The sequence below is a fragment of the Pseudopodoces humilis genome, chromosome 19 (assembly GCF_049639895.1).
Source record: "Pseudopodoces humilis isolate 2021_Gansu_Grassland_sample_001 chromosome 19, ASM4963989v1, whole genome shotgun sequence".
NCBI classification, from domain to species: domain Eukaryota; kingdom Metazoa; phylum Chordata; class Aves; order Passeriformes; family Paridae; genus Pseudopodoces; species Pseudopodoces humilis.
This window is the reverse complement of record NC_142218.1, coordinates 13,002,867-13,029,200: the sequence shown is the minus strand read 5'-3', so window position 1 is coordinate 13,029,200 and position 26,334 is coordinate 13,002,867. Positions and strand designations below refer to the sequence as shown.

The 26,334-nt window shown below is 44.4% G+C and overlaps 1 protein-coding gene across 7 annotated transcripts in view; it reads right to left on the bottom strand.

Moving 5' to 3' along the window:
- Positions 1 to 2,131: 2,131 nt before the first annotated feature.
- BCAS1 (brain enriched myelin associated protein 1) overlaps positions 2,132 to 26,334 on the bottom strand; it is a 36,597-nt gene continuing 12,394 nt past the window's right edge. For 5 of the 7 annotated variants that reach the window (XM_088064780.1, XM_088064776.1, XM_088064778.1 and 2 more), the window contains 9 exons: positions 24,183 to 24,335; positions 23,653 to 23,697; positions 21,018 to 21,158; positions 18,087 to 18,122; positions 17,629 to 17,829; positions 13,226 to 13,393; positions 10,603 to 10,668; positions 6,591 to 6,839; positions 2,132 to 3,190 (listed from right to left, as the gene is read on the bottom strand). In XM_088064780.1, the coding sequence (XP_087920906.1) occupies positions 3,116 to 3,190; positions 6,591 to 6,839; positions 10,603 to 10,668; positions 13,226 to 13,393; positions 17,629 to 17,829; positions 18,087 to 18,122; positions 21,018 to 21,158; positions 23,653 to 23,697; positions 24,183 to 24,335 (1,134 nt within the window). In that variant the 3' untranslated portion in view covers positions 2,132 to 3,115. The remainder of the gene's footprint in view (positions 3,191 to 6,590; positions 6,840 to 10,602; positions 10,669 to 13,225; positions 13,394 to 17,628; positions 17,830 to 18,086; positions 18,123 to 21,017; positions 21,159 to 23,652; positions 23,698 to 24,182; positions 24,336 to 26,334) is intronic. The other 2 variants (XM_014254041.2, XM_088064781.1) reach the window with 2 other exon arrangements.

The following is a 26,334-nucleotide window of genomic DNA, read 5'->3' as shown; positions in this document are numbered from 1 at the left end:
ATGATTAAGTAAAAGCAAAGAGTGGTGATAAGAGGTTTATTCTTCTTCGAGGCTTTTGATAATTTGTTGTCAGAAAATGACACCACTTTAAGGAATTTGTCTGCATCTTCAGCCTCTGTCAGGGCTGCTGCAGAATTTCCTGTTTTTGTGTTCTCAGAACTGCTGAGCTGCTGAAGTTGCCAGTAAATCCCAGGGTGTGTTATCCAGAAGAGGTGGAGTCTGTACAAATCCAGATTCTTCATTGATACTCTCAAAGAGAATTCAGAGCCATTCCAGCCTCACCCTGGGGTCAGTCCTCACAGCCACAACCCCTCTGTGTTTATCTCCTGCAGGTATTTCTCATCCTTCCATGCAGGAAACCATGCGTTTTGTTGCATGAGTGGCTTCAAAGCCAGCTGTGAACATTTACATCTGAAAAGGTATTCAGGTGCTGTTCTGGGGGCAGAGCTGTGAAACACAAACCCTGGAAGTCAGCTCCTGCCTCAGTGGGAGCAGACTCAGCCCCTAAAGCAAAGGATCTTAAACTCCCAAGGAGCAAGATCCTGCTCAGACTCCCTACTCTGAGGGTAGCCACAGGTCTGAAATGGTCAGCAGGGGGGGAGTTTGTGGTTTTTAGGCACTCTCAGAGGAGTTTGTGGCTCTGCAGCCCTCCCTGGGAATGCAGGGAATAGGAGCTCAGCTCCTGGGAACAGCAGGATGGACACCGGGCACTGAGAACCTCACTGGGAACCTGCTCTTCCTGAGGGGTAAATAAACCTCTGTGTGCTCTAAGCCAGCATTTCTGACACAAAAACTTGCAATTTTGATCTAGTCCCTTTTATATTTACCCTTTTTATATTTAGAGGTTTAAAATCCTTCCAAAATGCCCACATGAAACACACCCTTAGATCATTGATCAGTGTCATCTGCTCCGAAGATCCTGTGCATAAAACCAGAGTTTATTTGTTGTCAAAGGGCTCTAAATGCAGTGTAGTGCCTTGGCTGCTCTTTTCCTTTGTCCTGGGCTGCAGCCTCTTCCCAAACTTTGATTTCCAAATGACTTGTTCAGCTTTCCTGGGCCCAGACATGAAAGCCACACTTCAATGTTTCTTATGGTGTGGAACGCGGAAACTCCTCTGGGCTGAGGATGCTTCTCCTAAGACTTTTCTTCCTCTTGTGTCGTTCTTCCACGTGTGGCTGCTTTGTGGGAAGGCTGAGTGGCTTCCTCAGAGCTGCTGGTGCTGCTGTTAGCAGGAGGAACAAACAAATCCAGGCAGTTTCTGCGTGGAGGCAGTGCCAGCTCTCAGCGTTATTTCACTTGTTCTGCAATGGGAGCATGGAGGGCACCCACAGCCACACTCCCTTGGCTTGTTCCCTGCCAAGAGCATTTCCTGATCCCTCAAATCATCCCTTTGCCCAGTGATGGGCTCAGAGCACGAGGGCAGCAGCCCCGAACGCCTGGGAACGCAGAGTGCCCTCAGCACGGGCCTGCTCCCAGAGCAGGAGAGCTGTTCTCCTCCACAGGAGGCCTGCTCTGTCCAAATTACAGCATTAATTAACATCCACACAGTCTATAATATAGTAATATATATATATATTCCATATTTTCAGCCTGGAGAGGAGAAGCTTTGGAATGACCTCACTGTGGTCTCCCAGTGCCTGAAGGAGCTGCAGGAAAGATGGAGAGGGAGGATTTCCAAGGGATGGAGTGACAGGACAGGGGAACGGCTTCAAACTGACAGGGAGGAGGGTCAGGTGGGATACTGGGGAGGAATTCCTGGTTGTGAGGGTGGGGAGGGGCTGGGATGGAATTCCCAGAGCAGCTGGGGCTGTCCCTGGATCCCTGGAAGTGCCCAAGGACAGGGCTTGGAGCACCTGGGACAGTGGGAGCTGTCCCTGCCAGGGCAGGGCTGGCACTGGGTGAGTTTTAATGTCCCTCTGTGATTCGATGCTAATATAATTGATCATAATCATAATTTCTATTCTCCCTTGCTTTCCAGATGTAATCTTCACTCAAATAAAGAGAGAATAACATTTATTCCCTCCACAGGCAAGGCCTGTCTGTGCTGATTTATGCCATAATGTCACATCAATCATCAGACCACAGGGATGTAAATAATAAACTTTGTTTGAAAATTGAAGCAGCAACTGATTTTTTTTTCAAAGGGTAAGTATTAGTTTATTTAAAGATAAGGATGTCAAAATATACAGTATTGTATCATTAAGATCAGTGTTGATTAAAATGTCAGACCCCTGGTTCCCTGTACAGGCTAGGATTGAACGAACAGAAATCTTAATTTTCTGTAAAATTTATTAACTGTAGTTATTATGGGAGTCTTGTGAAGCAGAGAGCTGCCTGGGAAGCTTTGATTTTGGTTTTTATTAGGATTAATTACGACTATAAACAAATATCAGGATGAACAAGTAAGTTTCCTATGATCTAAGGACCATTAATTCCCGGCTGGCAGGCACAGCCCGGCGTTAGGGGACGTGGGTGCCCTCTTGTGTCCTATTAGAACTTTAAATAGCTTTTAATTTGTTATCCCACCTCGCCCGGCCAAGAGAGGAGCTGCCTCAATCACGTCAAGCCTTTGCATTTTAGCGTTTTAATTTACATTAATAACCAACAGGAAGCAGGACTTGATCACCACGGATTCTCTCAGGCTGAAGGGTTCAGCTTTGATTTCAGCTCCATCGAAACCCCACCAGAAGTGACTTGGCTGTTGTTCCATGGAAGCAGAAGATTTATCCAAGGGGATTTGTGTTTTTCCTGGCTGCTTTCAAGCTCTCTAAAGCGGAGGATTCTCTGCCTGTGCCTCGCTGCCCTCCTTTGTCACGTCCTTTGTTTTTCTGCCATTTATTGAATTCTCTGCCACCCTCGTGCCTGACTTACTCTCCCCTCTCCACACTTCAAACCACCCACACCACCTTACATTAAACACATTTCTTGGGGGTCTTTAGAGCTGCTTTCTCCAGGTGAGGAACAAACCTGCCAGTGACAAGCTGCAATGGTACCCCGGTGTTTGCTTCAGCCTCAGGCGTTTGCTGAGAGCCGTGGGAAGGAAAAGGAGGCATTTCTGCTGCCAGGAGCTCCCAGAGAGCTGCTGAGCCTCCCCTCAGCAGCCACAGCTGGGCACTACTTGGATTTCCCAGCGGGGAGGATGGACACGGGATCTGTCTGCACTTCTGCATCCGACATCCTCTTGGAGCCCTGCGGAACAGGAGAGACGCCTTTAGAAACATTTCCGAGCGTTTCAGAATGCTCAGGTCTGGATTGGTGTCTTGGACTTTTGCTACCAGATCTTTCCCATTGATTTAATCTCCCTGCTTCTCTTCATTTACCCTTTATTTAATATGCACAAATACACGAGCACCATCTGCATCATGAGAACCACACGAAGTTCCTGCCTGTGACTCTGCCTAAATGTGGGGGTTATTTTAATATAATTGTCTCAATTGGCATGGAAACAATTGTTTTCAGGAGCTGGACTCACCAGAGCCAGGCTGCTGCGTGTCTGTAGTACTGGATAACTTGGCATAACTTTCTCTAAAATTTCCCTGCCCTAAACGCTTCACTGCAAGCCTGCTAAGAGTCCTTCAAGCATGATGAATGGTGTATTATAGCCAGCCCTGCTCTGCTCTAGGTTAAAGAACATTAAATACTTTTATGCATGACAGGTATTCGACAATGTTTGAGTCATAAAGCTTTTTTTATACTGCAAACCTAATTCTGGGTTTGGAATCGCTCCAAGACACTAATCCAGCTTAGATGAAGGAAATGTATAGCTCTAACTATACCAACTACATTTTTCATTAACTGATAAAAACTTGGCTCTGGTTTAAGGTGCTTGACCCAATTTTGCTGGCCTTGAAGCTGCCAAAACTTCAGCAACACGGACCCACAAACAGTGTTTGAGGTCACTGTTACCACTGTGGGGTGTCAGTGCTGTTTGTAGCCCAAATCGTGCCTTGCTAAGCAGAAAATCCAGCATGACCAAGCTAAAGGTGACCCTGTGCTTTCCCTAAGATAGGAACCAGGCAGAATAATGTGTGAATTGTCCTTTCCTGGAAACCTGAGTCACTACTTCAGGACGATTCTGTGTTTCACATGGAGAGTGAAAGGTCTCGACTTCCTCATCCCTTTCAGGGAAGTAAAATCAGCAAGGTTTTTACACTGATAAGGCTGCACCTCACTGATCTTCTTTTAATTTTTCACCTTGAAGGACCTAAGGATGAAAAAGAGCAGCCAAAAATCACAATGGACTGAAGAATCCCATCTAAAACTGATTGTAACCTTGTGCAGCTCAGCTGGCTGCAGTGGCTTCACTTCTGCTTCCCCTGATGCTGAGTTTTGGAGGGTGCTCTAGAGCAGAATAAAAGGGTTTGGCCATTTATAGGTAGCAACAAATCCAACTTTTATCCATCAACCAATACTAAGTGAGCTACTCATCCCAAATTTACCCAGAAACCCTAAAAGCTTCCACATCAGGTGAAGATTTCCCCCATCACAGGAGCAATGGGGTGTGCCAGCTCCAGCTCCTGTCCGAGCAGGATGAAGTCACTGCCAGACCCAGCTAGGGAATAAACTGATACAATTTGCCTTTCCTCTTGTAAAGGGGTGGAGGGAGGAGAAGGAGAAAAGGCTCGTGGGAGATAATCCCCATTTTGCCTCATTTACCACTCATTTTACATTATTTTCTCACTGCACTCTGCAGCTGCACCCATTTTCAAGGTGGCTGCTGATTAAAGCAGGAAGATCAGACAAGCTGATGATTCTTGTTGAACTGGAATTTCCAAGCCCAGTGTGAAAGAAAGAAAGAACTTTGTTCTGCCTTATTTAACGGACAAATTCCATCTCTGCCCTGGGATTCAGGAGCTCAGGTACCACCAGCTCAGGGTTTGTGACAGTGAAGCTGGAACCTGCTGGTTTGAGAAGAGCATTTAAAAGTGCACACACAGCAAAATCGTGGTACAGGAGAATTTTCTTCCCCAAATTTTGCTCAGGAGAAGCCTGGGTCAGTGCAGCACATACTTTGCTCAGAATAAATCCAAATACTTTCCATGTGCTGAGCACTTCCAGCTTCTGACAACTGGACTATGAGTTATTCCAGCTCAGGAAACAATGTTAATAATCTTTTTTGTCCCCTTCTTTTTTCTTTCTAATCTAATCTTTCAAAGACTCCCTAAATACATTTGCTACATCTTATAAATTAATCTCTTTTACCATAGGAACAACCTTATCTGTGTTCAAAGCCTACAGCTGGGCAGTGATGCTGTTTGCTTGCGTGAATGGCTCCAGTTGTAGCCAAAATTTCAGCATTTGTAGCCAAAATTCCAGCATTTGTAGCCAAAATGTCACATTTTTAGCCCAGCTGGGAGCAGAGGCTGGAGCTGCAGTGCTCTAATCTGCATTTCTGCTCCGTGCCATTCCCAGGGGAATCAGGATACAGGAGAGGGTGATGGTAAAATACAGAACAGGAGCTGTTCAGTGAGCATGGGCTGGGTGAGCTGCTGGATCCCCCCTTCAATCTCTCCTGCTCCCATTTGATCAACAAACAACTGGATTTTTCTGCTGAGTTGTTCCCAGACAATCGAGCTGTTATCTTGAACTGGCCATGCTGGCATGGGTTGGTGTGCATGATCTAACACTTTCAGATCAATGATTACACCTTCTGATCACCGAGGAGATGAGATTATTTTTTTAGCATTGCAGAATGAGTTTCTTAGCTCTTGGTAATCTTGGGGATATTCAAAGACAGGTAATAATTTTCCATGAGAGTTTTCCCATACTCAGACCTCATTGCTACGTGATTTGCTGCCACTTTGAAAGCACAATAAACTGACCAAATCAACATTACTGTTGTCAAAAATTCCTTTTTTTTAAGAGTTAATGGGAGAGGGAAGCTGCAGGAGCACTCTCTATAATCTCTAGAAGATAAGGGACTGCCAAACTGAGGTGAGCAGAAAACAAATAAATCCTACAGAACACCTCTACTTCCTCTACATTGATTCTGGTTCATTCCTCAAATGGTCTTTTTATCTCTCACTATCTCCTCCCTTGATCTAAAAGCTTTTCTTGCCCTTTCAATCTGAGCCACCTTTCCTGCCTCTCTGTGTCTTTCACGAATTTTGAAGGTGTTTCCTCACTCCTTCAGATCTCCCTTTCTGGAAGAATTCTGAATTTGGGTCTCTTGTTAAACTCACAAAGGAGTTTGGATTTTGATCACCTCCCTTGAGTTTGAGCTGGCAGGGATTTTGGTTTGCAGGGATTTTGTTTGGCAGGGATGTGCCAGCTGCACCCCCATGGGGGCAGGCAGGTTCCTCTGGTAAACCAGCCCCATCTCCACTTTCCCTTAATTAACACCCTGTAATTTGTAGGAACTTTGACTCATCCCCATAGCCAAGGCCTGAACCCCAAACCCAGCGCTGTGGCAACAATTCCAGCTCTCCCTGGGCAATCCCTGCCTCCATCTGCACCCCAAGGCCTGAATTTTCCTTCCTTCCCCAAAATCTTGCTGTTCTTTGGCCCAGGTCCTGCTGGTGAAGTTGATGCACAAATCCCCCACGGATCAGCTGGAAAATGGCTAAAAAAGGAAGAGAAATGAACGTACAAGGCCTTTAAAAAAGCCTCCGAGGGACTGCCTCTTCTCTGTCTTCTTGTAGGAGGGTTCCTTGGCGTCTCCACCGTTCTGGATGGAGTCAGGATCAGCTGCTGGCTGCTCCCGGGGCTCTGGCTGCTCCCTGCCCTTCTGCTTGCCCAGCTCCACCGTGGACTTCTTGTCTTTGGAGCTCTCTTTGCTCCTTTGGCCCCCAGGGTCGCTCTCAGATGGGGCAAGAGGCTTCTCTGTGGCGTTTAAAGTCTGCAGAGGTTTCCAGCAGGGGTTATTTTTGGTGGGGAATAGAAAAAGATCAGAAGGAGATCCATAAATATGTTAGGGGGGATAAAAAGTAATTAAAAAAATGCAAGGCCACCTGGCAGGGAGGAATCGTCCTGCTGCCCAGCAGGTTTTCATTTACAGGGGTTGGGATGAGCTCCTGCAGTGTTGGCTCAGGGAAGAGCTCCCAGGGAGCTGATGGAATTCCATGAGCAAAGACTGCGAGATCAAACCATCCCTGCGTGGAACAAGTTCACTGATGTGTCTGCTGGAGGAGGCAGAGAGCATTGCAGAGTCACTGCCCACTGAAATACCCCCAGTGATTGCACCCCAAGCAGGGAAAGCACCCAAAAAGTTCAAGGAAAAGATCTGAGACAGGATAAAAATCAAAAGACCCCATAAAGCAAAGAATGAAAACAAATTGCCTGTGAATGAGCAACACTCCACCCAAAAATTAACAACACAGGGTTTGGCTGTGGAAGGCCAGAACATCATAGAAAATTTCATGTACAAGTGCAAAAGAAGAGATGGGAAATCTTCCAAAAAAGCACAATCACAAAGCACCTGTCAAGAGTAAAGGGGAAGATTCTGGAACTCAGAGAAGTTCAGGATATATTTGAAGTTCACACAAGAAAAATCACAGGATTTTGTCTGCCTGACATCAAAGGCCCCATAGCAAACAAAGGATCAGACAATGAAATTGTCACTGTTTGGGAAGTAGTAAATGAGGGTGTTTTTGCCAGGAAATCTGTTTGCAAATAGGGTTTTCTTTTTTCTTATTAAAAGAAAAACAAAAAAAACCCACAAACAAACCAACCCACAAAAAACAAACAAACAAAAAACCCCCCCACCAAACCCATATGGTTTACTTATTACCATCATTAAAACAGCACAAATTTGCCATGTTGAAAAGCTGGAAATCTCACATCTGCCCTCAGGCCATGGCCCTAGCTTAATGCTGTGTATTTTTCCAGCTTTGGGAATTTTACCATTAGTCTTGAAATATTTGGTGTTCTTCTGAAGGCCTGGGGTTATGTGCTCACAAGCCAGGCTTAGCTTTCATTCAAAACAAAAACATTTTTACATCTCATGATTTCAGAGAAAACCCTGAAAGCAGAAACTCTAGAGGAACAGAATGCAAATACACCTCTTGTATTTAAAAATAAAAAATGTTCAAGCCTGTCTAATTCTGGGGAAACAAGAATGAGAGTGGACAACAATCCTACTGCTTGCCTTTTTCACTCAATTCACCTTTTCTTGCTACTCAATCTTAAAAAAGTTCCATGTTTAAATCACAGAACCCATTTAATACATTCAGACTCAACTCCTCCACTGAGTATGAGCTTTTGGAATTATTTCTTTTTCCAAAGATAGATATAAGTGGGTCAATATTTCCTCACACCTGGATTTCTCTGTTCTTAGATGTAAAAAATCCAGTCAGCAGCTTGTCTTTGTGCAGGAGAACATGAAGGAGGGGATCAGCAGAGTTGTAATTCATCAAAGCAGATTCAGTGGGGTCAGAGGAGAGCAGAGGGGAGGTCTGGGGCTGCACAGACACCACACACACCCCACCTGTGTCCTGGCCACCTAAACTGTGTCCTGGTCACATAAACTGTGTCCTGGCCACTCCACCTGTGTCCTGGCCACCTAAACTCTGTCCTAGTCACCTCAACTCTGTCCTGGCCACCTAAACTCTGTCCTAGTCACCTCAACTGTGTCCTGGCCACCCCACCTGGGAAAGGACCCTTGGCAGTGCCCAGGGGATGCAGGAGCTCTCCCAGCACAAGGAATTTGATGTTGTCTCTGCTCAGTTAAACTCTGGGAGCTCTGAGCTGCTGCCCCAGCTGTTGGTTTCTCACTGGAATTTGCCTCAGCTGACCTTTGAAGTGATTCTTTGGTGAAATTGTAAACGTTCACCTTCTCTGCAGCACCAACCACAGCTCTGGGACTGAGCCCAGACACAGCTGAGTTCAAAGGGGCCAGAAGAGCCTGGAACCCTCAGAAACACTCTGTGAAATCTGTGGCTTTGCTCTGTGGGTGTAAAATTAGAGTTTCCCTCCCCACACGTGCCCGACACTGCGCTGCAGCCAGAGCAGAACGGTCCCCATGGCTGAGAGCAGGTGGGGCCTTTGATGAAAGGCAGACAAAACACGTTTTAAAAAATATTCATAATGCATTTTCCAGGCAAAAAAAAAACCCAACTCAAACCCTATCAGATAATCTCTTTGAGGTGTTTCATATTAACCTTGAAAGGCAGGAAATGGGCATATTTGATATTGACGGGAGCAGCTCAGGAAATGCGGAGTGAGGCCTATGAATAATGAAAGATGTTAATGCTCCTTATTCCAAGGGAGAGCTGCTCCTGGCAGTTTGCTTTGCCTCCCTCGACATTAGCACTGCACTGAAATAAAGAAAGAAAAATGGACAGCATTTTCCTCGTTATCTCACAGGAGACCTTGGTCCAAGGCTGATTTTTAAGCGCAGGATTTTTGGAGCGGTGCTGAAATTTCTGGAGGGCGCAGAGGGGCAGGGATGGGAAGGGGAGAAGAATCACAGCATTCCAGAGACACTGCAGCATAATTGAAGGAACTCCTTTCAAAGAAATCCCCAAAAAAGGAAGAAGTCAGCAGCAGATCCAGTTTTCCTTGGGATCCTCTGTGGAATAAAACTGTTCTACTTTACACCAGGGCAGGGGAGAGGAGGAAGAACAATAAACTGATTTACAAAAATGGAAGGAAGCTGGCTGCTCTTTAAAACAATAAAATAGATCCAGGCTGAAACTTCTGGTGTCTTACCCAGATCACTTCACAAAACTCCTGTATGAAATAAGGATTAAGTGTCACAAGACAAGGCCCTTCTACATTTAGGATGTTTTTAGAGACATAATTCACAAAAATTAACCTTGATATCATCAGACATTGTGAAAATAAGAAGTGAGAGATATAATTTTACAGCTATTTGAAACAGGAAATTCTGAAATGTCAGTTTTGAATGCAGCTTCAGATCTGCTCTTAAAGGAAACTGTCTGTACACAGAACCTTGTTTTATCTCTCATTGCTGAGAGATGAATTCTTCTGGATATCTTCACTTGCAGCAGATGAGGGTTTGGCTCTCAAATTAACAGAATTTGTATTTCTAATGAAAATATGTTTTTTTCTGAAACATTTTAAAAGCCATCAAGAATAGAATGCAAATACCACACCCAAAGGTTGGATTTAGATTTTATGAACACAGAACGAAGGAAACAAAAACAGATCAGGAAACAAATATTTTCATGGCTTTTGTTACACTGCAGTGAACACTTTTCATTCTCACTTTCATTTCTCTTCTTTAGAGTTTCCACCTAAATAATTCTTTCCTCAGAAGACAAGTAAATCAACAAAGTAAAAATAATTCTGTGTGTATTTAGTTCCACTGCCTGAGTACTTGCAGAAAGTCAAAAAGCAGCAAAAGAGGAAGAAGACTGGCCATAAACACACTAATTATTTTAAGAAAAGGAACATATCCGGAAAAAGGTTTTTTTTTTAAAAAAAAGAAAAAAGATGCTGACTCTTTAAAATCTTGTTTAATGTTATGAATAGATAAAAGAATCAGATAAGTTGTGTGTAAATATATGAAGGTAAGTGAGTGCAGAACGTTTCTCTCAGTGACTTTTACATTTCAAGAGGTTGAGCTGTGTGGAAGGTGACAGGAATCCACCACCAGAGGATGAAAAAGTCCAGGCCAAAAAAGAAAAAAATCCACTTACATGGTGTCTGGGGCTGGGACCATCTCCCTCTTCTGAACTGGGGGTCCCTCCATCACCTTTGACTGACTAAAATAACAAAGGATCCTGTTTGAGGCATTCAGTCAGGATGAAAACTCACAGGAATTAAAGTTTGAAGGAATTTCAGCAACTCCACTTTGGAAATATCCCCATCTCCAGGGTGGATTTTGCTGGTTCTGTTCTGTGGATTGTCTCTTGCCAGTCAGGTTTCCCATCAAGAAAAGCAGGGATCATTTCAGCCACTAAACAAGAACCTGCTGTCAGCCCTGTTGCTGGAATTTTCTAGAAAGAGCTTTTCCTTGCTTTTCAGAGCCAAATCTGTCCTTCAAGACCTAGTGGGACTTGCTCTCTATTTCTCCACCCTACTCAATGCATGTACTGTGAATAATTAAAGCCCACTCAGCTTTAGAAAGAAGTTTTGATATTTAATCCTGATTTTTGCTTTCCAGTTTATTCCTGCAGTCCTTAAATCTCCGAATAATAATTCTCCTCAGTTCCCACTTTTCCCAGCCAGGACAATCCAAGCAGAGCCTGAGGCTGCAGCACTGGAAGGTCACTCAGAGCAAATCTTGACTCTGAAATATCTTTTTAAGGTAAAATCCCATTTCCATCTAGTTATAAAAATGAGAAACCCCCATTTGACCAAACTGAGTAAATAGTACAAGCTTTGTGAGAATTGGCTTAAGCTTAAGTTACAATTAGTGCTACAAAAGAGACAACAGGAATGAGCATTTGTGTTTAAAAATGTGTTGGAGGGTTCAGGGTGTTCTCCTGGGTGCTACAGAAACCACAGAGCTCAGCAGCAAAGCGTAAAACAAACTGCAGGATTTCAGAGTGCCCAAATTTAAATGTCATTTTTCACTGCAGAAGTTCAATGAAAACAATGAAAGGATGTGACTTTTGTTCTAAATTTATCTCAGGCGGAACTGTGGTTTGCTGCAGCTCTGCATTTGTAACGTGAGGCACAGCAGCGCCAGCCTGATCCCACAGATGGGGTTACTGCAACCCAGAGCCCGATTTTCCTATGAAACCATGAAAATCAATACGTGGCAGCAGCAGGAGAGAAAATTAAACCACTCCATGACAAATGATGGCTTTTGTGGGGAAAATGCTGTCCCTGGAAGGTGCCACTGCTGAGCCTGGTGTGTGTTTGTGCTGGTGGAGCTTTATCTGCACGGGAGGAGTGATCTGTGCTGGGGACAAACCCGTCCAGAGTGCACGAAGACGGGCTGTGATAAGATCTACTCTGCATTTGTGTTTTAGCAAGTCCTCAAATGCATTTAGAAAACACAAAATTCTGCTCTAACAGCAATCAGTGTTACCTTTCCCCCTATAAACACTCCAGACCCAGATAAAAACAGTCCTGCTTTAGCCAGCCTCTCTAACCCACCTGTTATTTTTATCATTATTACTATTTTCAACCAAAAATAACACAGCAAAGACCTTGAGGTCTAGACAAAGCTCCCTCTTGCTGCCAGTGAGACAAGGACAAATCAACCCCAAGGATTTCTCTCCAGAGCACTGCTGACCTCTTATCCTTGCCTCTGGGCACTTGGGCTCGCTGCTGGCCAAAGCTTCCCAAAAAGTTTTCTGCAGCAAGCAGGGTGGATTGGGACGATTTGAAATGGAGGAGGATGGGAACAGCCAGTAGTACCCTGCTACCTTTTCATGAAGAGTTGTGACAACATAAAATGGTTATTCTCGTTTCTAAATGCTATTTATTGCCTAAAAGTTTGATTATGTTGGGAAGAAGGGCAGCACAGGGACTGCAGATGGTTTGGGAACAATTTTCCTCATTTCTCAGGTAAAGGATTCCTCAGATTCCTCAGAATTACTCAGGTAAAGGATTCAATGCCCAAACAGGCAGATTTTTTTTTAAAAAAATAAATTTCTTAGAACCAAATTCAGTTCTCTGCTGCAGTTTTCTGGAGGGAATTTCTGCAAAAACATTTGGTCTCAGCAGGATCCCAGAGCCAAGAAGTTCTAAGCAAGCAGAAAGGAGCTCATTTGAGAAAGTTCAGATTTCACAGGCTATTGTAATTCAGCACATTTGTGTAAAAGGAAGCAGGATCAGATTCTACTTTGTGCCTTTCCTTTTTCCCACCTAATGGAGCTTTGCAGGAGTGACTCCCTCCTTTCCTTTCACCTGCCAGTTTACCCAACCTACCTAAACTGCCAGAAAAAGTTGTGCCACTAAGAACACAAGTCCCCGGAGCCAGCACAGGACAGGACACAGCACAGGGAGGTCCGACAGTGCCGTGGCCAGCGGGAGATGGATTTGGAGGCGGCTTTGGAGATGGGATCCTCCGGGAGCATGCCATCGGGGGATGCGGTTTGTGACACGGAGCATCCTCGGTGTGGCGACCCTTGGGGTTCCCTGGGAGGGGAAAGGGCCAGCGGAGCCCTCGGGCCGTTCCGGGAGGAGCCGCGAGAGGGAGATGCAGGACGGGGAATGCGCGGGGGGATACGGGGAGAAATCCCAGCCGCGCATCCCCAGCGCCGCTCATCCACCCCGAGCATCCCTGCGCCCTCCTCCCAAAGGCAAAGTGCTTTCCAAGCCTCGCCCCGAGCCCTCTGAGCTTCAGAAGGGATAAACTGCTCTTACCAGCTTAAAAAACTTCCTCAGGTTTGCTTTGGGCGTTTTGCTCTCCGCCCCTCGCGGTTTCAGCTCGGTGCTCTCGGAGCTCTTGCTCTCGTCCCTGTCGGGAGTCACCGCCTCCAGAGCCGCCTCTGCCTTCTCATTGCTCACGGTCTCTGCTTCTTCCGAGGAGTTCTGTGGTTGGGAAAGAAAGTGGAAAAAACATCCACACTCAATCCCTGAGGAGTTGGTTGATTTCTTAAAAATTTTACAATCAAACAGGGCATAAAAGCATCCTCAGCTTCACTGTTCTCCTTGTGTTGCTTCAGGATTTGATTAATCCCAATTGAAAATGAGGAAATAAATGTTAGAATCCCACCAGTTGATATGAATGAAATAAATTCCTTGAGTTGCAGTTCCCAAGCACAAGAATCGAGTTTAGATTACAATGTAAAAAGAATGAACGTGAAATTACACACAGCAATGTCCTGAGGAGATGAGGCCAAAGTAAATCCAGTAAATAGGAGAAAAATCATACTCAGGAATTTGCACTTCAGAGTAGAATTAGGATTCTTTTAAACACTAATGGACACTATTAACTGCTGAAACCTGGCCTTAGACACTTCCAGAGATGGGGCAGCCATAGCTTCTCTGGAATCTGTCAGGACCTCACCTCCTGAGGTGATTCCAGGGAAGAATTCCTTCCCAATATCCCAAATAAACCTCCTCTGTGTCAGTCTAAAGCCATTCCCCCTGTCCTGCCACTTGTTTATTCTTATTTGTCACCACATTCCTTTATTTGGACTCTGTCACTTTTATAGTGAATGATGATATTTTCCATTCTCCTTTACTGCAGTTTTTCTGTGTGCTGTTGTCATTTCCCCTTCTGAGCAAATAAAATCCCAATTTATTTAGTCTTTCATCCAAAAGCCATCCAATATATTTACTCATTTTAGTTTTGTTATTACACCTTTTAGTTCTGTCATATTTTTAAGTTGCAGGGAGCTCCACATTCAGGAAGGGGACTCACCATGGATTTCTACAGCAGCAGGAGAGATTTTGTTTTGTTCCTGACTCCTCTTTTGTGGAAGTAACAACATTTTGGGGGTGAGGCAGCAGGGAGAAGAATGATGAGGGAATAAATATTCCTTATCCCCTGCTGCCTGAGATAGCTGCAGCACATCCCACTTCCCTGTGGAATTGTAGATTTAATTTATATTTATGAACAGCTTCGAGATAATCAATCTATAGTAATTTTACTCTGGATCTCTGCCTATTCCCACATCCATATCATCAATTCCCCATCTATTTGCTGGAAGGAAATGATTCAGAGCAGAGTGGAAACAGTGGCTCAGTAAAGCAGAGCTCAGCTCCTGGGATCTCATCACTCCGAGAGGACAGGTTGGGATCACACTGCTGCATCCCAAAGGAGTTTTGTCTCTGCAGTTCTGGCTCTGCACTGGCATTGGTGGCACCAAAGCAGAAAAAGCACCCTGGGACCAAATGCCAGCCTCCAAAAAGCACTGTCCAGCTAAATGAGGGTTAGTCAGCTATTCAGAGATTGACTTGTTTAAAGTACCAGGGATTTTTTTGCACATTTCTTCAGGAAATTCTTCTGCAGGACAAGGGGGAATGGCTTCACACTGAAAGAAGGGAAATTTAGGTTGGATATACAGAAGAAATTCCTCCCTGTGAGGGTGCTGAGGGACTGGCAGGCTTTCCCAGAGCAGCTGTGGCTGCCCCTGATCCCTGGCAGTGCCCAAGGCCAGGCTGGAGGTGCTGGGAGCACCTGGGACAGTGGAACGTGCCATGACAGGGGTGGCACTGGATGGGATTTAAGGTCCCTCCAACCCAAACCACTCTGGGATTCCATGTTCTGCTTCACCCAGTAATTAACCAGTCTGCTGTTTGCACATCAGTAAAATGTGCATGATTTTCCTGCAGTTGCATGGCAAAAGTTGTTTAAAATTCAAGGTTTTTAAGCAAACACATCTGCTTTTAAAGACAGATCCCAGAGCAGTCGAAATAACTCTGCCTTGATCACCTTCCACCCTGGCCTGGCCTGCTTTGATCAGATAAATGTGAAGCATCATGTTTCTGTGCCCTGATCAGATATCTACAAGGCCTTCAAAGCAGCTTTCCAACACAAATATTGGAAATTGCCTGCTGTAATTCCCTATTAGTATTCCTTCTGAAAAAAAAAAGAAAAAAGAAAACTGCTGGCACAGCAAATATTTGAGTAACACTTCCGAAAATTCTCATGAAAACTGATCAGGAAATGGGGCAAATACAAAGTGGCTCCCAGCTGAGAGGCTGAATAAGGAATTTTTCATTTTCCTTTTCCATATTTATTCATCTGCAGGCAGAGCAGCAGCATTAACAGCCACGTGTTGACAGGCACTTCATTAGCTGCACTCTGAAGTGAAAGCTCATCAGAAGATGGATATTTAAGAGACTGCCTGGAAAGAGGAGCTGGAGCTGAATCCTGGATCTATTGAGTGCTGTGGTTGCTGTTTGTGAGTTCAAAAGCAAAGCAGCTCCTGACTCTGAATTCTCCACCTATTTGAGTTTGGATTCTCTGTCCTAGCAAAAGGACAGTGCATTAAATGTGCCAGAAAAAGATAAATTCACTGCAGAATACCCCCAGAATCTTCAAACCAAGCTGACTTTGAGGCCAACCTGTTGCCTTTCAGTTTTTTTGTATATCTCTCTTAATTTTATTTAGTTTCAAGCTGACTGGGTCACCAAGGTCTTTCAACAAAAGAAATATAAAATATTATTCTCATCCAAGAAAACTCAGTAAAGCCACATCAGCCTTTTATAGGTAAAGGATTCAACGCCCAAACAGGCATATTTTTTTTAAAAAATAAATTTCTTAGGACCAAATTCAGTTCTCTGCTGCAGTTTTCTGGAGGGAATTTCTGCAAAAACATTTGGTCTCAGCAGGATCCCAGAGCCAAGAAGTTCTAAGCAAGCAGAAAGGAGCTCATTTGAGAAAGTTCAGATTTCACAGGTTATTGTAATTCAGCACATTTGTGTAAAAGCTTTAATCAGCCCTTAGGATTTTTGGATGCAACAAAATCTGCTTGGAGTCTGGAGAATTCCCTACAAAACGTTCTCTCCCCTGACATAAAGAGCTGAGGGTGATGCAGGAGGAATTAAACCCAGCATTATCAGCTAATTATCACCATCAGCAGTGAAAGACAATTTTGGTCCGAGGTTTATGGCCTGAGGGGTTGGAGACCCCAGAACTGAAGATTTTTACAGGGTGAGAGATGCTCAGGGCAGGTACCAAATCCAATTTTTAGCTCTGAGAAGTTTCCCTTCTTGCATGTTTTTTCTCTCTTTTAAAAAGATCTTGATACTTCATTATGAAATGACTGAATTCAGATCAGATTTATTGCTGTTTTACACTGAAACTCCACACAGCAGCCTGCCAGAAAGCCTCTTCTTTCCCTTATCCTGATGTTCAGCACACATCCTGCTTCCCAACTCCGCTTTCAAATAAGCTGGACTTCTCAGAGGAGGAGCAATTCTGTAGCAATAACATCTACAGAAAAAACCTCTCTCTCCCTCTTCTTCCCAACTTTCCCCTCGTTCCAAGCACCTGATTTACTCAGTTCCCTGGGAAATTCAGTCCCAAGTGGCAAATGTTTGAAGCTTTGATTATTTTCAAGCATGTTTATGCTGTAAAATAGATATTTACTCTGTAAATATCTAAACACCTTCATTTTTTAAACATAAATAAAATATCCAAACTGCATCTCCAGTGGGAAAACACAGCTAAAGAAGCTGCAGGAGCAGCAGCCACTCAAAGGCATCTGGGTGTTCGGAAGCAGCAAATTTCTGGGATTTGAGCTTGAGCAGAAGCCCAGAAATGCAGTTTTTCAACATCCAGTGACTCAGTAAAGTTTCATACAGCCCTTCTACGAAATGAAATTAAGAATGAATAAACTTCAGCTTATAAGCCATAAGGATCATGGAAACAGGAACTGTGGTTTTAGAGTTAGCCCTAATTTTAGTTAAAATCTTTATTTAACCTGAGGAACAATGTTCTCTTCCCAAACAATTGAGACCCCAAACTTAAAGCCTGATCTGCTCTGTCACAAAACATTTTCTGCTGGGTAAGAACAGACCCACCTGATCCCAGCTTTTCAGACATTTACAGCAAAGAAATTAAAGTTTTGAGCACTTTATCAGTGATAAATTTCAGTAAAGAACGCTGTGATCTCTGGGGGATATTTAACAGAAGCATTGAACTGAGAGAGAATGTTCCTGATTCCATAAAAACAAGAAAAATACCACAGATCAATTCATGCCCCTGATGTTTAACATGGGAGCCGCTGCCCATGGTGGGTTTGGCTGGTTTGCTGCACCTTGGAATGAACTCCAAGCTCTGCAGGGAGCTGCCCAGCTCCCAGATCCTGTACCTTTTTCCAGAAGAGCTTGCTCAGGGGCAGAGGAGTGGCCGAGCCCTTGTCCTTGGTGGCCTCTCGGGGGGTTTCAGTGCTCACTCCCTGCGCAGGGGTCGTGGCCTCCGGAGCTTTCGGGTTCTGCTTGGCCGGCGGCTCTTGGGAGGGAGGGACATTTCTGTCTGCTTTTACACAGGTGACAGGAGGCTGCTCAGGGCTCTGGCAATAAAAAGGACATGGATATTGTGGAGAACAAATCCAGCACTCTCAGGCATCACCTGGGGCAGGTGAGCACCACCTCTCCCCACTCAGCTTCATCCCTGCCCTTCTTGCATCCCTGCTTCATTCAGCAGAGGAAGCAAAAGACACAGCAAACCCAGCACCCAGATAAAGAATTAAACCCCTTAGAGACTGAAAATGCCAGCAAGAATCCCCCTTTTCCTGCACAGCACAGATAATTCAACCCTCCTACTCACTTTGGTGTTGGTTGTCTGCTGGGTTTCTTTTGCAGCCTGAAGGGAAACAAAACACAAAGATGAGTCTGTCTGAGGCAACGGCAGAGCTGCAGTTCCACAGGCCAGGAATTGTCTGTGTCACTGATTATTTTCTTTTTAGTGAATGTGCGTGCAAGTCCTGGCTCCTGCAGCCATGGAAACTGATCCCTGGAAGAGTGGAGGGAATGCCAGGTCCCCTCCTTGGTGCTGCACCAGCCTGGTGCTGCATTCTTTGTGCTTGTTCTTTAAAAATATGCAGATTTTTATATGCATTCCCATAGTCACATTCCCATTCAGCTCAGATAAATCGTTACAGAGAATGGAAAGGTATTAACAGATTTTTCTGTGTCTGCAGCTTCCAGTGCTCACGGACACCAGAGCTGGGTGTTTTCCATGGGAATCCTGCACCATCCTCAGGGATGTGCTCCCATCACCTTCCAGCAGGAGGCTTGGATTTCTGGCATCCAAAACACAGGCAGCACACGAAATCCTGGAAAGCCAGGGCAGGGAGCAGCCCTGGATTTGGAATTCGGCCAGAGCTGCAGCTTTGCAGGTGCTGGAGGTTGGTTCCACCCATCCTCTCATAGTTTTGGCCATGGGATTTCCTTTTGTAAAAACATTCAGTGACGGGGCTCCTGATTTCATCAGAACATGCAAACCCAGGAGGATCCCGTTAAATTCCTCCTTTGCCAGGGATGTTCCCCTGCTTCTCTCACCCCTCACCCAGCAGGGCTCACACTGAAGAATTACCTGAGCTGTACCAAAAAAATCACCCAGCCGCAGCCTGAGGCTGCAGCAGCCTGGCACAGCCTTTGGGAAGCTCCCACAGAACAGGGGAGAGATTCTGCAGAGGAATCACTTTGCAGGAACCAAGAATTGTGGTTTTTTTTTGTGGTCAGCCCTGACAAACAACATCCAGAAGGGTGAGGATGCCACGGGCTGGCTTCAGCGTTAGTGCTGGAAGTGAGGGATTCACCCTTCTCTTCCAAGGGAAAATTCCATAAATCAGCACGGTGATACTGCAAAATTAGCATGGAATGAGGGACAAACATGCATGGGTGGGAAGAGCATCACAAGCTGCTTTAAAGTTAGGATTTTGTAGCACAGGAGCCTGAAAAACAATGTTCCTGTCAACTCCCAGCCAACCCCAGCTGGATTGAGGCAGAGAAGTGTATTTTGGACATGCAGAGAAAGCACTGTCAGAGGAGACAGTGAGGTGTTTAACCACAAATATATCTATTAAAATGATCATTTCAAATTAAGGAATTGGTTATCTATCCATCCAGTTCATACAGCATGGAAAGCATTGCAAATTTAAAGATATAAACTATATTTTTAATTTTTTTTTTACTAGAAGTGGTAACTCCAGGGCCTGCTTATCACACCCCTGCTCTGAGCTGAATTCCCACTTTCAGTCAGCTTTACAAGCAAATTGTTGGCACCATTTTAATCCCTCTCCTTGATTTCTAAAAGGTCATAAATGATATCTCAGTTCCTGCTTCTGTATTTTGGATGTGGAAAGAAAACTGTGAAAAAAGAAAAAGCTATTTTAAAAGTAATATTTTATAAGAAAGATTTTACTGGTGTAAAAACTTATTGCTCTTGCATTCCTTCAAGGGAAGTGTTGTCATTCCAGACAAAAAGCTCTTTAAACTTTCATTGAATATTCCAGGGAATTTTCTCTCTATAACTTATTGCAAGATTAATTGCTGGCACTGAATCTTAAAAGATGCCAGCCAGGTTTGGTTTTTACCAGGAAGCCTTAACTCATTATGAACAAGTAATTAATATTTTAATTTTATTAAGAAATGAAGCTGAGATCTCGAATTTAAGTTTTTGGCAAGAACTGCACACTTTAATTCATTTGGAATCTTATTATTCCTTCAGCAATATGCAGATGACTTTTTTTTTCTCAGAAGTGAGATAGTGGAAAGAACATTCTTGGTTTTAAAATGTATTAAAGAATGGCCTATGCCCTTGATTATAAAGCCCCCTACTCACCAGAAATTCCACGTGGGTGTCTGGAGGGAGAATGAAATATTAATTAGGTTCCTCCCCCACTAGAAGGGTCTCTGCTTCTGCATTCTCTGGCCTGAAAAGCTGCAATTCTCTGCTTCCCTGCCATGATTATCTTCAGAGAGTGCAGAAATCCCCAAATATAGAGCTTGAGACCAAAAGGTTTTGGTGATTTTTGGGTTTTAATATTGTTCTCTGAAGCAGCCATTTGCTTGACTGTGCATTTTAAGCACTTTAAAGTACCCATCAAACCCAGATGTTTTTCTACTTCAAACTAGGACTAAAATAAATTAATTTGCTTGTTTGCAGGGATCCCTATTTCTGCAGGAAATTCCATGTTCCAGCCTCCTCTGTACCACACCAGATGCCCCAAAACACCAATTTTAGCCAAGTTCTGGTGCACATTAATGACATAAAACCCAACTGTGGCTGGGCTGAGCTCCCAAAGCTCTGTGGTTTCAGGCTCTCTTCACCTCTACACAATTCATTGTTTGTCAGCACCTCTGATTTTATTTTAGTTTTGAGTGGCCAGGAGGGGGTTTAGTCCATGTTAGTAACCAGGCAGGAACTGGTACAGGAACAGTTATAGGAATTGTTATAGGAATTGCTCCAGGAATTGTTATAGGAATTTCTTCAGGAATTGTTATAGGAATTTCTTCAGGAATTGTTATAGGAATTGCTCCAGGAATTGCTCCAGAACCCCGAGCTCACAGAGGGCCCAACGAGAGGAACTCTGCAGCTCAGGATGGTTTCCATCCCCAGCACAGAAATGCTCCCCCAGGGATTTCTGGAGCTCTGCACATCTGGCCAGATGCTGGGAGAGAACTCCTTTCTCTCTCTGCCAGGAGCCAGCTGTGATTTCTCAGGGTTCTGCTCCTCCTGGAGCTTCATACCGACCTTGTGCCTAAAGAGTTTGCTAAAGGTGCTGTGGCCCAGCTTGGGGCTCTCTGCCTTCTTTTTCTTGGCTCCTTTGGAGGGGGATTCTGCCGCTGCCTTCGGGCTCGGCTGCCCCCCTGGGCCCTTCTCCGCCTTGGAGCCCTTGTGCACAACAGCAGGTGCAGGTAAGTTTATTGCAGATATTTTCTTTATCAAAGACATTATTCCATCACTCACACTCATGGGATTGAAGGAAAACATCCCCTCTTAGCCCTGGACAAACTGGGTTTTTTTCTCTGAGTGATTTCTCAGCTCTCCTCAGAGCTTCTTTCACACGAGCAGCAAAATAAAAGCCAAGGCAATCCACCTGATTCCAAAATAAACCACAACTTTCCCTCTATAATCTCCGCTAAACTGAAACCTAATCCCATAAACTTCTGTCTTTTCAAGTAATGAAGAAGCAATTTAGGATTTATAATTTTAAAACAGGCAAATATATAAATCTTCGGAAGAACCTTCAGTCTTTTTATTGCAGGATAATAGGGACTTTAAAATGTTTTATATAAGGTATTATTTAGGAAAAGGGCAGTGTGAATATTCATGATATACATTGCCTAAAATATTTCAAGCTCGCATTAATATCCTTGAAATTAATTAATTGATTGTTCAAGGTCTCAGGCTTTAAAGCAGGAAGATGCCTTTGGTTACCTGGCACGGAGGAGGATGAAGGATTATTCCTTCCTAACTCCCACAGCAAAGCTGACCCTTTTTCCTGCAAAATCCTCACAATTCCCAAACACAGAGTGGCACAGGAGCAGCTCGGGGTCTGCCACAGGAGGGCCAGGGCAGTGATTTGGGGCAGACCTTGCCCAAACAACCTCTTGGTTTGTAGGATCTGCCCGAGGAGGTGGAGTGGAGACAGCTGAAGGGACAGCCAGCGAGGGACAGCCAGGGAGGGACAGCCACACACCCCAAGGGACAGCCACACACCCTGAGGGACAGCCACACACCTTGAGGGACAGCCACCTCAAGGGACAGCCACACACCCTGAGGGACAGCCACACACCTCGAGGGACAGCCACACACCCCAAGGGACAGCCACACACCTCGAGGGACAGCCACACACCCCAAGGGACAGCCACACACACCTCAAGGGACAGCCACCCCAGGGGACAGCCACCCCGCAGGTGTGCCCGGCTGCTGGCAGCACATGTGGCCCAGCAGCTGCTCAGAGTCTGATCCTACAAACCCAGAAGGTTCCGTCCCCCCAGAAGGTTCTGGGGCACTGCCCGGGCTCCCCAGGGATCGCTCCCTGCTCCAAAACCTTCCAGCGCTCCAGGAGCGCTTGGACAACGCTCTCGGTGGGATTGTTGGGGGTCTGTGCAGGGCCAGGCCTTGGATGATCCTTGGGATCCCTTCCAGCTCCAGGATATTCCATGATTCTATGATTTGAAGGCACAGCCGCCACTCAACAGCTCCATGGCACTTGGGAAAACTTCACCTGGTTGTTTACCACCTAATTTTGTTTTATTTTCTATTTTATATCATTATTATTTTCTAATTTTCTAACTTATTATTTTTTAATTTTTCTATTTTATTACCCTAATTTATCAGCTTTACCTTTAACACATTTGAATTGTTTTTTGGGAAATAATAATAAAAAAAAGACCATTATTTTCTATCAGCCAAAAAAATCTGCAGTTTTTCTACCTGGAAGCTGATAAATTAACCTCCTATAGATATTTTCCCTTTATTAAAGTATAAATGCCATATCAGACAAAGGAATTCCCAGTAAAAGAGAGCTCCCACTTAATCTCCTGTAAGGAGTTTGCATATCCTGCGAGTCACCTGGATTTGTTTGCCCTGCCAGGTGTGCCAGCAAACCAAACCCACCCAGAATATTCTGTCCAAGTTACAGCAGCAGTCACCTGGCACAGGTGACACAGACAGGGAAGGGAAGGGGGTGCTTTCCATCCAAGCAGGATTGGGCACCACCTCTGGGAAGAACTGCAAGTTTCCCTGAGCCAAGGAACTTTAATAATCGTATTTTCTGCATAGCTTGGAAAACCTTTACCCTATCTGATGATTTTCAGAGTTATTTGGAATTACTGAGAATAATTTTCAGAGTTATTCAGAATTAAATCTCCCAAGCTTGCTGCAAAGGTTAATCATTGAATGGGACAAAAGAATAAAAAAATAGGAGAAAACCCAAAACTGTTGTGGGTTTGGCTAATATCTACGTGGACAAAACACTTCCATTTTTAGGGTGTAATTCCTTGTTTCCTAAAGTTATTTCAAGGCACAGGGAAAACTGTTCTATGAGCAAATGGAATTTTTTTGCAGACTCAAAGTTTTCACTGAAATTTTACATCAAGGATGAGTCAGAGAAATAACCAAAAGTGTCACAAATCATCACCAAGCTTGCAGAAAACACAACAGATTTTGATTGCAACAGATGATATTAAGAATTGCACTGTTTGGTCTCTTCCTTTTCAATTTATCCAGGGGAAAAAAATATTTGAAATTACTTCAAATGATGACATCAGTTGGGGAAAAAACAGCAAATAAAGAGGAAATAAATAAAATTTATATTTAAATAAAGAGGAAATCTCTGTGTGAAAAACACCCAATGACCAGTGAACAAGGAACTGCCTACCTTGTCTTCAGAATCACTTTTGGCTTCAGCTTTGCTTGGGGAGACCTTAAAAGAATTAGAGAAGAAACAGTCACTCAACCCAGCCTTTCAAAGGATCAAAAAGATGAGTTTGAAATCAGCAGGTTTTATTTGCACAAAGGGAAAATACAAATATTGCTTGTCTCAAGCAAGAAAATTGATAATGCAAATATTTCTTGAGAATAACATAAAGGCTAAAATGAAAAACGCCTGGATCGAATATTTACTATTTGTGATTATAATAAATTTAAAAAATGAACTTTTAGAGGTGGTACAAAAGGAATATCAAGCAGAAAATCTTTGAGACAGGTAAAGATCTGTGAGTATCTGTGTAGAAGAGAAGTTTGAAGAGCAGGTGGCACTCACCATTCTTCATCCCTCCAATGCCCAGGACAGAGAACATTTTACATTTATTTGTACATAATTTTTGTGTTATTTACACAATTTTTTCAGTCCCACAGGGGATTTTTGGAAGCAATTGAAACAGAAAGAGATGGAAAGGTAAAACTTACCAGTGTTTTGAGGAAGCTCATGACTGAGCCCTGTCCTGCAGCTGCCTGGGGACTGTCCTGCTCTACCTGTGTCCTCCCAGGTGCTGCAGCAGCCGGGCCCTGTTCACCTGCAGAGTCCTGCCCAAGCTCCTTTTGGGTGCACTCATCTATCTCCTAAAAAATAAAAGGGGACAGAGATTGCTCGGTGCCAGCTTGCCCGATTCCCTGTGGAATGCAAAAGTGACTTTTGTGACTTGCTCGGCGTCACAACAGCAATTCCAACCATTCCTGCCCAGCCCACGGCTCAGAACAATCCAGCATTTATCCCTCTCCTTGTCCTCTTTCCTCAGAGATTCAGCGCTTACTGCTGCTTGGGGAGTGTTATTCTCAGCCACTACAAGCACAGGGCGAGTCCCAAACTCCACTTTTCTCTTTTCAAGGCTGAATTTGTGAAAAATGGGAGCAAATGCTGAGATTTTGGCCTTTGCCAGCTCCCTGTTGGAGTGTACCATACAAAGACTGCTTCTGATTCTCTGTTTTGCCACACCAGGAATAATTTTTATCTATCAAACACAAATGTGACACACATTAAAAGAAGGAAAAAGGCAACAAATCAAAGAAATTCCCCTTAGGCAGATGGAGCTGTCTCTTCTCTTCATGGAATTACAGTTCCCAGAGCCCCAAAACGTTTTCCAGTGCTCAAGCACTCACAAGTAGGTAATATTAAGGTACTTGCTTTCCGTTTAGACACCTGGACAAGGGTCTGGTTCTAAAAAAACTGTTCTTTAACCAGTTTTGGAGAGTTTGGCACCTCTCACACTGAATTTACCTTCCACTTTGGCCATCTTTGCCTTGTGGCTGCACAGGAAAACTCAGCAAAAGTGCTGTGCAGCAGAGAGTGACATCAAAGAGTGCCAGAGTGACATCAAACGTTTTTTCCCTCACCAACCCATTATAGCTCAGTGCTTTTTTTGGTGGGGAAAATTAGAATAAAAGCATTCTAAAGAACCTTTCCCTGTGCTGGGTGATTAAAACACCACAATAATTTTATAATATAAATTTCTTTATATCACCAGTGGAAGGAATAGACTTTAAAGCTTCAGAGGGATGAGGAGAGCTAGGTGTGGGGTGGGCAGAGCCAAGAGAACACAGGAGTTAAAGTGAACATTGAAATACCAGCAGGGACTTGTGTGTAATTCCCCACGCAGCGAGGTTTCCAGCTGGCCCAGGAAGCAGCAGAGCAGTGCTGGAATGCTCAGCAGCTACTGAAGGGTGTCACACAGCACTTTGTGCAGCTGCCAGCCCCTGAGTGGCCCCAGAACAATCTGTCCCATGCAGGGCACGCGTGGCCACGCCAGCCCAGGGGTGCCATCCACACAGCTCTGGTGCTGTGGAAAAGGCTGGCTCTGCTCCAGGTGTTAAAGGGACAACTGAGGCAGGAGAAGGAGGAGCAGGCTGATGTGCTGCTAAACAGAACCAGCTTCCCAAGTGCTTGGTGCCATCAAACTCTTTGGAGCTGGATGCTATCAAGAAAAAGAAACAGATTTAATAACCTTTTTGACTTACAGAAAAGGCCAAGGCTGGGTTTGGGATGCACTTCAGGAGAGAGCTGTAAACAGCTGTTTCCAGCACCACTGGCTGATCCAGGACATCTCCCTGACAAAGTCACACTGAAGAGAAATCCTGATTACTGGGGCCATCCCAAAATCCCTGAACAACCTCGCTGCTCAGGTGTGCCCCATTGGATGTGCCCATTTCAGTGTACACTTTAACTCCTGTGTTCTGTTGGCACTGCCCACCCCACACCCAGCCCTCCTCATCCCTCTGAAGTTTTAAAGCATTTAAAGTCAATTCCTTCCAGTGGTGACATAAAGAAATCCATATTATAAGATTATTGTGGTATTTTAATCATCCAGGACACAGAAAGGTTCTTTAGAATGCTTTTATTCTAATTTTTCCCATTAAAAATGTCCCTGCCCTGCTCGAGGATCCCCCTTTGTGATTTCCAAGCCGAGGCTACAGAGAATCACTCAAATCTGGCCTTGGAGAGGGGCTGTGATCCATCCTGTGCTCCCATGGGAATATTCCTGCAGGAGGAGCACAGGCTCTGGCCACCAGCACAGAAATCGGACACAGACAATGCACAGCCCTACACGATCACTTAGCACAAAAC